The 9,774-nt window shown below is 42.4% G+C and overlaps 1 protein-coding gene across 8 annotated transcripts in view; it reads left to right on the top strand.

The window, feature by feature from the left end:
- Window positions 1–3,459: 3,459 nt before the first annotated feature.
- SFSWAP (splicing factor SWAP) overlaps window positions 3,460–9,774 on the top strand; it is a 101,540-nt gene continuing 95,225 nt past the window's right edge. The window contains exons 1-4 of one of the 8 annotated variants that reach the window (XM_083717078.1): window positions 3,475–3,941; window positions 7,835–7,971; window positions 8,312–8,434; window positions 9,039–9,173. In XM_083717078.1, coding sequence (XP_083573204.1) covers window positions 8,425–8,434; window positions 9,039–9,173 — 145 coding nt within the window. In that variant the 5' untranslated portion in view covers window positions 3,475–3,941; window positions 7,835–7,971; window positions 8,312–8,424. Of the gene's footprint in view, window positions 9,174–9,774 lie in introns of all 8 variants that reach the window. The other 7 variants (XM_083717072.1, XM_083717073.1, XM_083717079.1 and 4 more) reach the window with 7 other exon arrangements.

The raw sequence follows: 9,774 nt of genomic DNA, 5'->3' as shown, positions 1-9,774 counted from the left end.
GCTGGAATAAGGGAGTTTCCCGCCAAATAAGGAAAGGTTGACAGCTATGGGAATGTTGGAGGGTATGTGATGGGTAGGTAAGAAGCGTAAATCATCATTGTCACCACCATCTCTTACAGTTGGCCGTGCTGGCTGGGGCTGATGGGAGTTGGAGTTTGGCAACTGGAGATGGGGGCAGGAGGGTCACTGGGAAAGGGATGTGGCCTGGGAAGAGTCTCGAGAACCAAATGGAGGGGCCTGGAGGACCACATTTGGCCCCCAGACCTGAGATTCCCCAGTCCAGCAGACTCAAGAAAGTGGTGTTGGAGAGAGTAGATTGAGAGCGAAAGGAGGGTTGTGAGGACTCTCAGTGCTGGGGAGTGGCTTAAAATCTGAATACGGATTGGTTCGGAAATAAGATGATCTGTTCCCTGGCTTTGGAGGAAACAGCTTGGTTTTATTTCTGAAAAATTCCAGTTTGAGCCAGGAGGCCTCACCCATCACTTCCTGAAAAACACTATATGGATATATTTCATCCTCAGATGCCCTGGAGGTTGAACTAGTCCGCCCACATACCAAACATGGTATGTTTACCAAAGTGGAAGGTAATATTCTTCAGCATATGACATGAGCAGCAAATGAAAGGCCCAAGGGCAAACGTTGATTTATTCTTAAGTAAACGCATAGTTTTGGCAGGATTCCTTAATGCAAAGAGGCATCGTTGCCCCAGCTCTCTGCCAATGTTTGCAAATCACCTAATCCTACAATCCTTAAATAAAGAATGAAGTCCTTCAGCGACAAGGGAAAGTGCAGCTACCCTAGCGAAGGGGCGACGTGATATGAGTAGCCGATTTCCATCCCTAGGACACTTGTGCAAAATTATTGGCTCCATAGAACTCAGCTGGAGGTCTAGTATCACAAGACAGTGCTCCAACCCCAACCCCTCTAAACCTGGATATTTTCTACCATTGCCTCTGCACTCGGGAATGTCCTTCCCTCTGCCATATATGTGAAGCATCAATTATTTGCTTCAGGTGTCTTGTTACAGGGGTGTTGAAATATACTCAGAATCAAGAGTGGATTTCATGCTCTTTATTCAGCTCATAATGGTGAGGAGGAATGGAAGTTCCCCCAGAATGTCTGCTTTATATACATTATTTACCCAATGGGCCATATGTGATTGGCTAATTCCAGGATTCTCCTGTAGGCCAATCAGGTTGCGGATTCACTTCCACCTGGAGCTGGATTGGGTGGCTCCTGTGGACCAATCAGACTGCTGCATTCTGGGTCCTATGGTTCTAGGACCAATCAGACTGCTGCATTCTGAATCCTATGGTTCTAGGACCAATCAGACTGCTGCATTTTGGACTCTATTCAACTCAGTACATAACAGGTGGCTTGTCTCATTTCTTTGCTTGCTATTGCTTCTTCTTCCCAGCTATTGTTTTGCATGAACTCAGCCGATAACGCCACTGGCTTTGCGTAACAGAAAATAAGGGGACGGGGAGGAAATCTAGCACAAATGAACTGCACACAGGTGTTCCTTCCTCTATGACTTCCGGGGTACTCTTTTTCAAGGGTTAGCGCTCTGGCCTAGGGAGCTATCATTGCTGGAGACTCAAATGGGACAGGAGAGGCATGGCTGGCTATGGGCAGTCTTTGGGGTTGGGGGAGGTTCTCCAGCAGGACAAACTTGGTTCAGTTGATAGGAGCTCTACTCCAGTCACCATCCTAATGCTCTCCGCCCCCAAGCTGCAACAAGGTTAAAAAACCAAACAATAACTCCCACCCAAACCCAAAGAGACTGGAACTACCACCCACTGCTTCTTCCCATTCCCAAGCTTCATTTGGGCCCATGGCCAGCCACCTAGTTTTTTCGCTTCAGGCAGCAATGCTGTGGTCCTGGAGAAGGTTGGGCACAGTGTTCTCCATCTTGCCATGGGGGATTGTTCTCACTTGTTCTGTCAGGATCCCAGTACGTCATCAATATAGGACAGGGACTGGACTGACTACAGCTGTTTTATTTATTTTCAAATTTTATTTTATTTTTTCAAATTTTCACACCAAACATTAACCAATACAACCATTGATTTGATTAGTCATCGAATTCCGTTCCCCGCTTACATGGTTCATTTTTAATTATCCATTACTACTGCATATTCTGATTATTCCATATTTCCCCCTTTCTCATTAGTATACCTTTGCTTAATTACTCTAACCCTGCTAACCTTTTAACCTGTTTGCAATAATTCTTCAGATATTCTACAAGCATTTTCTAATCTTTTCTGAAAATTCTTTCTTCCTGTTCTCTTATTCTGCGAGTTAGGTTTGTGAATTCTACATACTCCATCAGTTTCACCTGCTACTCATCCCTCGTTGGTACTGTTCCCTCCCTCCATTTCTGAGCATATTTTCATCTGGGCTGCCGTGGTTGCACAGAGAAACAAATTCTTTCGATCTCTGTGGACATCTGACCCTACTATTCCTAAAAGAAAGGCTTAAGGTCTTTTTACAAAACACCTTTTGAACTCCCCCCTCCCCCATTTCATTATACATCATTTCCCAGAAGTCCTTAGCTAATTCATATGTCCACCACATAGGGTAAAACGTTCCCTCTGTTTCTTGACATTTCCAACAAATACCTGATTCCGATTTACACATTTTTGCTAAGTTGCTTGGCGTCAAATACCACCTATATATCATTTTCATATTATTTTTAAATGTATAGCAGGCTTTGCAGTAGAAAAGTTCCCATTCCCGTATTTTTTCTGCTGCAATTGCAAACTACCGTGTGATCTTTAGATGAAAGGTGGCAACATTTTTTAAAATAAATAAATAAATAAAATAAATCCCCCCTTTCCGTTGCTCCATTTATTTACAGTAGAAATTACTGTTGTTAGCCGCTCTGAGCCCGGCTTCGGCTGGGGAGGGCGGGATATAAATATTTTAATAATAATAATAATAATAATAATAATAATAATAATAATAATAATAAAAAACACAGAGAGGGGAAAGAATATACTGCACCAAACAACAACAACCCCACATTGGCATCTCTGCTTTGTAGCAAGGAAGGCAATTTATGGACCGCCAGATACTCCAACTCCCATCAGTACTCCAACTCCCATCAGTACTCCAACTCCCATCAGCCCCAGCCAGCAATGTCCAACAGCCAGGCATGCTGGGAACTGTAGTCTAACAACATCTGGCTCGCGCCGGAGTTCTCTTTACCTTTTCTACTCTCTCTACAGCCGCTTACCCCTTTTCTTAAACCCCGTTTTCAAGACGGCACTTTCGCCACCACTCTCCCTCTCTGCTCCTTTGAACAATGTACTGTACGTATTCACGCTTTTCTCCCTCATCCCCTCCGCACGACAAGCACCCGCCCCCTCTTGCTGTGGCTTCGAAACCCCCTCCCCTACCCCTCTTCCAACTGACGAATCTGCTGAAGCCTGACTTCCTTCTCTCTTTTTTTGCCCTCTCGGCGTTCGCCTCAGCCGCCGGAAGCGTCCCGGCCGCCATTTTGTCTCGGGCAATGGCGACGCTGCAGGGCCTTGAGAGGAGCCTGTCAGGGGGGATGGAGTCGTCGTCGTGAGTCCGGGGAGATAAGGGAAAACCGGGCGGGCGAGTTAACTTCTCCCCCGCCCCCCTTGGTTCGGGCGGGAGCAAGACTAGGCCTCGGCGATGTACGTGGGACGGGGCAGCGTGGCGGAGGCCGGGCCGGCGCCGCGGACCATCCTGTCGGTCGGCGGGGCGGCGTCGCGCCCTGCTGCGGCCGCGGCTGCGGGTCCGAGTGGCGGCGGTGGCAGCAGCAGCAGCAGCAGCGACGGAGGAGGCCGCGTGGAGCTCCTCGTCTTCGGCTACGCGTGCAAGCTGTTCCGCGACGATGAGAAGGCCCTTCAGCAGGAGCAAGGCCGCCACCTCATCCCTTGGATGGGAGAGCCCTCCATCATGATCGATAGGTCGGTGCAAGCCAACCCCCCGCCCGCCTATCGCTTCTTCCTTTTCTGTCGTAGTTTTTGGTGTGTGTGTATGCGTGTGTGTGTGTGCGCGTGTATCTTGCGTGTCACGCTTTCAACGACCCTCTGCCAAGCAGGATCAGTAAAGGGAGACCGGGGGCGGGGCGGGGTTAGGGGAGAGAGAGGGAAAAGGCGACACACACACATATATACATACATACACATATACACACACTATGAAGGACTATTTTCATTGTTGCTGATTGGTTTGATTATTATTATTATTAATTTCATGAAATTTAATGCACCACTAGAATTTTTTTTAAAGTACCTCAAAACAGTGTACAGAATGATAAAACAGGAAAATGAAAGAGGGGGAATCACAGCTGTGCCAGAAGTTAAAATACTACAAGCATTAAGATTCACCTCTGCTTTCTAAGCACCTGGGCAGACTTGTCTAAACAGGAATGTTTCCATCAGGTGCTGAAAAATGTACAGTGAAAAGGAGGTGTCTGCTTGAACTCAATAGGCAGGGAGTTCCAAAGTGCAGGTGCTGCCACACTAAATGAATGGGTATTATGTGCCACCTGTATTTTTTATTTATTTATTTTATTTATTGAACAAGAAGAGTATTGTTTTACTCTCATCACCCAATTTTGCAGGCAGCTGTGTTGGTCTGATTAAGAAAGTGACCGAGGGAAGGAGGAGATAAAACACCCCCAAAAGTTAACAGTAAGGCAGGAGTGGGGAATCTGCATTCTGCCCCCACCAAAAAATGTTTTTGGGACTATAAATCCCATCGTTCTTGACTGCTGACCATGCAGTTTGAGCCCAGCAATATCTTGGGAAGGCTACACCTTTCCCACCTCTGGTTCAGTGTCTTTATTAAGGCTGATCTTTTGCACACTTAATTATCTGGGACTATGCACCTATCAAGTACAGTGGTGCTTGCTTCTGAGTAAACGTGTAGGGTTATACTGATGGAGCAGTTAAAAGAGAGTACTGTTCTTTAGTTCCTAGCCTGTTGCTCTTATTTTACTATTGGGTGGGTGCAAAATCTCCCTTTCTGTCATTTGTTTGTGATGCCAAAAGGAGTAGGGAATTAACTTTAAAGTTGAACAGATTTATCAAGGCATAAGCATCCATGGGCTGGAGCCCACTTTGTCCTCATTTGGCAGATAATGACAAATTTCCATATATATCCGAATTTGTGTGTGTATGCATGTGTTTAATTTTGGGTCTTTATCCTTTTTGACCAAAGCAGCATTTAAAAAGAACAAAACCATTAATAACAACTAGGTTAAAGTTAAAACAACAGCACATTGCTAGCTGAGGCTAGCATTTTATATATTTGGGCTCAAGCCCATGGATGTCTACGCCACAATAAAATTGTTCATCTTTAAGCTGCCACTGGGCTCCTTACTGTAGTTGATGTAGCAGACCAACGTGACTACCCCTCTGGATTTGGTGGTGGCAGTGATCATACATGATCCATAGAAGTGATTGGGACGATGACACAGGACTCAGTTTGGGAGGGGGGGGAGCGGACAGTCTTAGGTAGAAGTGCTTTCTTGCAATATAGGATTCAGGCTTCACTTTTGATAAAACTTGGTAATTCTAGAAGCCTCTGGCCTCCCCCAATGTTCACTTCCTTCCTGGCAGAGGGTTGACATATAATGCCCCCCTCCCCCTTGTAGGAGGGTTGTGTATGGTTATATATATTTATATATGCTGGGGTGGGAATAATCTCCTTTTCAAACCAAACTTCATAATGGCTTCTCCTATGAACTGAACGAAGACAAGCTTTTTTGTTTGTGTACTGGAAAATAAACAAAAGAACTTGTCTCCTTTTCCCTTGGGTTTTAGATGGGTTTTCAAGTACCCTAATTTTGGAATGTATCCCTTTTGGTAATGTGTTGGTGGCTGGAATGTTTTGTGATGGTACCTGGAATGTTTTGTATGGAAAATGCCTTTCCATCCTAACTTCCAGCAAGACCTGTAGACTGATGGACTCAGCTGTTGGTGATGTGTCAGCGCTAAAATAAAAGACCTCTTCCCTAGATCACTGTTGAGATTCTGCCTCTTCTGTTGTTTAGCTTATTTCTGTTTCACTCTTCCTTCACTGCTGTCTAGGTGACATCTTTGCAACACCTCATGTGAGGCAGGTTAAGTTGGTGAATAGTGATAGCTTTGTAGTGAATGAGCATCATAGCTCAACAGGGACCCCAAACCTGCGATTCCTGCTTCTTAACATTTACATCTAGTATTGCTTCTGGCATGTGCCAGCAAATGTTTAACCAGCTGCTACTTATGTTGCTGTTTATCTAATTTGGTTCATTATGTTGCTGATTGGAGGTGCACTGGTAGGATTAGAATCTGATAGTGATTTTTCACTTGTGGAAACCTTTCTGATTGCAATGTTTAGGTAATGGCTTCTGCAATCTTTGTATAACTTCCTTACGCTTGGTAGTGCTTTCAATTTTGAACAAAAACTTCTAAATGGAGCTTTGTGTCTGGTTGGATAGTCTCAGTGTTGGAGGATTTTCCGCCTGTGCTTTTAGTGGATGGTTATGTAGGGACTTTTTCACGAATACTAATATACAAGGAGACTGACCCCGATTTTTAAGTAGTGATGAATTCCCCATAACACTCAGCACAGGAAAGTCTGAATGACTTTGGTTTGAAAAGGGGCACATGGCATATTGTAAATGTTTGCTCCTTCCGTTTCAATTTCACACAAAGCCCCAAATTGAAAACTAATTTTTATGTTATGATAAATAATCCCAAAGTGATAGCACTCTTGAACTTAGGCAAAGCACATGGCAAATTACTTTCCGTGGGAATTTCTGTAAAGGACCATTGTATGCCAGTAAAGACTGAAAATGAATTGTATACAGAAAACCTCTATAGATACTAGATAATAAAGTTTCTTTTTCCAGGTACACAACCAAACAAGTGTTTTTAGTTTGAAGGATTGGTGATGAAGTGATAAATTGATTATTGGTTGGAATTCGGTTCCATGCTAAGCAAATTGAATATTCAAGTGTCTTATGTGCTGGTGGAATTTTCAGTAGGGTTAGGGATGGGGACACACACACACCCTTATTGGGCAGCTTGTAGTCTGGAATGAATCAGCTGTGAAGAACGGTGGGAGCAAATTATAGCATATGCTCATGGCCTATAAAGTAAACAATCTACATTTGTAAATTAAGGAGGTTTGACAAACACACACACAACTGTAATACAAAATAGCTTTCAGATGGGCAGGGAAATTTTTATATTTTTCTAGGAATCCTCATTTTTATCTTGAGCTGTCCAAAATTGTTCATCTTCATCAGAAGATGAAATAACATTGGTATTGAGATATTCAAGGCCAAAATTCCTGTGGGAAAATGTTTTTGGTAATCCGTTGCTTGTTGTGATATTTTTTATTTTAAGCTGGTCAGACTTTTATGCAGTGTCCATCTCGGACTGGTGGAATTCATTGCTGTGTCAACTCACTTTTTCCAAATCACATGGAAACTATTGGATTATTACTAACATTCTTCAATAAACTAAGCTATACCAATGTTGCACAAATAATTCCACAGAAATTATTAGACAATAAAAATGCTTACTAAGTTACTTGCCAATCATACATTTATAGCACACACTTAAGTTTACAAAAATATATTTGATTGCCTGAGGGTGATTCTTACTTGCCAAAGGTGACTAAATGAAAAGCTGTTTACAAGCCCAAAATAAACCATTTAACTGTATTTAAGGAGACTTCTGTATCTCTTGAGCATTATGGTATTTTTAGTACCTTCTGTAGAGAACCTCCTTAAATTGCACATATGTTACTGTTCCTATATATGTGTGTCTCTCTATCACATAATCAGCACTTCTTTCCTCAGCCAAATGGCTAGGGGCCGAGCCTAGCCATGATTTTACCTCCAATGGACGCAAGTTTCTTTGGTGAAGATTTCTCCTGAGAGTTCGAGACTAGCAGAAAGAAGCGAGGAAATTGCGACCGTTTGGTTCTTACGGATAGGTATTTATGTATTTGGGTTTGTGTAAATGTAACATATTGCCTTTCCACAAAAAATATGTATTTTATCAAGGGTGTTGAATGGTTGAACCATAAACGGTAAGAACAATGGAGGAATTGGTTCTTTTTTAACTAGTAAGATCTTTTGTAATAGTCTTAAAGGGGGATTTGAAACCTATATTTTTTTAAAAAAATCGTAGTGGGTGAGAAGTGATTAGTCAGATTAAAATACTGATTTAATTCATATTAAATCTTCTTTTTCAAATGTGTGTGGTAAGTATTTGTATAGTGGCAGAAACTAAAGCCCAAAGTTCTTCCATTGACCATATCTTTCATGTTGCAGGTATGATGGGCGTGGTCACCTGCATGACCTTTCTGAATATGACGCTGAATATTCCACATGGAACAGAGATTACCAGTTGTCTGAAGAGGAGGCTAGAATAGAAGCCCTCTGTGATGAAGAGAGGTATTTAGCCTTGCGTACGGACTTGCTTGAGGAGGAGGCAAGGCAAGGTATTGCTCAAGGACAACTTCCTGAGTTAGAACACATTTAATTGAAAATAACTTTTTAAAAAATTCGTTCCCACTCATTATATACTCACTCTTTCTGATATTATTTTGACAGTACCCAGTGGATTCGAAAAGCAAGCGTCTTTGCGTATCTGAGAGGACCTCAGGATAGTTTATATGTAGAGCCACACAGAATTTGCCCAAGTTTTGAGGGCAGGCTGAGAATTGAGACACTTTTAACTGTTCTTCTTTAACAGTATTGTATCAATTAAACAGTTCATGTCTTTGTCTTTGTTTTAAGTAGAATGATTTAACTCTTAAGACACTTATCTCAGCAGGAGAAAACCGATCATCCAGACAAAACCCAAAAAAAGCATATGCCTTCTGCCCCCTGGGGCTGACACAAGTCTCAGTGACCACAGATGACCTGTGTGGTGCATTTGCTGTAAATGGTTGTGGTTGAATGTTAGGTTTCAAACCATTAACATACTTTGAAAAAATAAAAGTCTTGTGGGAGTTTTGTGTTCATTTTTTAATTGAATTTTGCATTTTTATTCAAGAGGAAGAATATAAGAGACTGAGTGAAGCTTTGGCAGAAGATGGTACCTATAATGCAGTGGGGTTCACTTACAGTAGTGATTATTATGATCCTTCGGAGCCCACTGAGGAGGAGGAACAGCCTTCAAAAGCAAAAGGTAAGATTCTATGGATTATTAGGGAGGAAAAATACTTTCAGGCTCAGCATGTGAACTGTATGAGAGATCTAGAAAGAACAATCTTGTTGAAGATGCATTATCATCCCATGCCATTTGTAAAACTATCTGAGCAAACTGAGAGTTTTGTCATTATGCAAATAGGCAAACTGTTATTTTCTGTGTCTCCTGGGGACTCCAATGTTATGGATGCCAGAGATGTCCCTCTAAAGCAGGAATGAGAAACCTGTGCCTATTCAAAGGTTGTTGAACTCCAGTGATCAGCCCCAGCCAACATAGCCAGTGATCAGGGGTGCTTGGAGTTGTAGTTCAGCAGCATTTGGATGGCAAGTGATACTCCATCCTGATTTGAGGAAAGACAAGTAGTAGCAAAGGTAGGCATGAACTTCATTCTGAAGCCTTTAGTTTTGTATTAATAGCAAGGAGTCGAGAGTTCAAATGGTTTTGCCTTTTTTTAAAAAGTAATTCACCTTTATTGCTTGTCTTTATTTATTTAGTAGTTTTTAAAATCTTTTGGTGATTATCAAAGAGTCATGCATTAACCTCAACACAAAGTTTTTTATTTCCCTTTGTGTTTCTTTTC

Source organism: Podarcis gaigeae (assembly GCF_964106915.1).
Source record: "Podarcis gaigeae genome assembly, chromosome: 16".
Lineage (NCBI taxonomy): Eukaryota > Metazoa > Chordata > Lepidosauria > Squamata > Lacertidae > Podarcis > Podarcis gaigeae.
The sequence above is the reverse complement of the archived record's forward strand: the minus strand, read 5'-3'. Positions and strand labels throughout refer to the sequence as shown.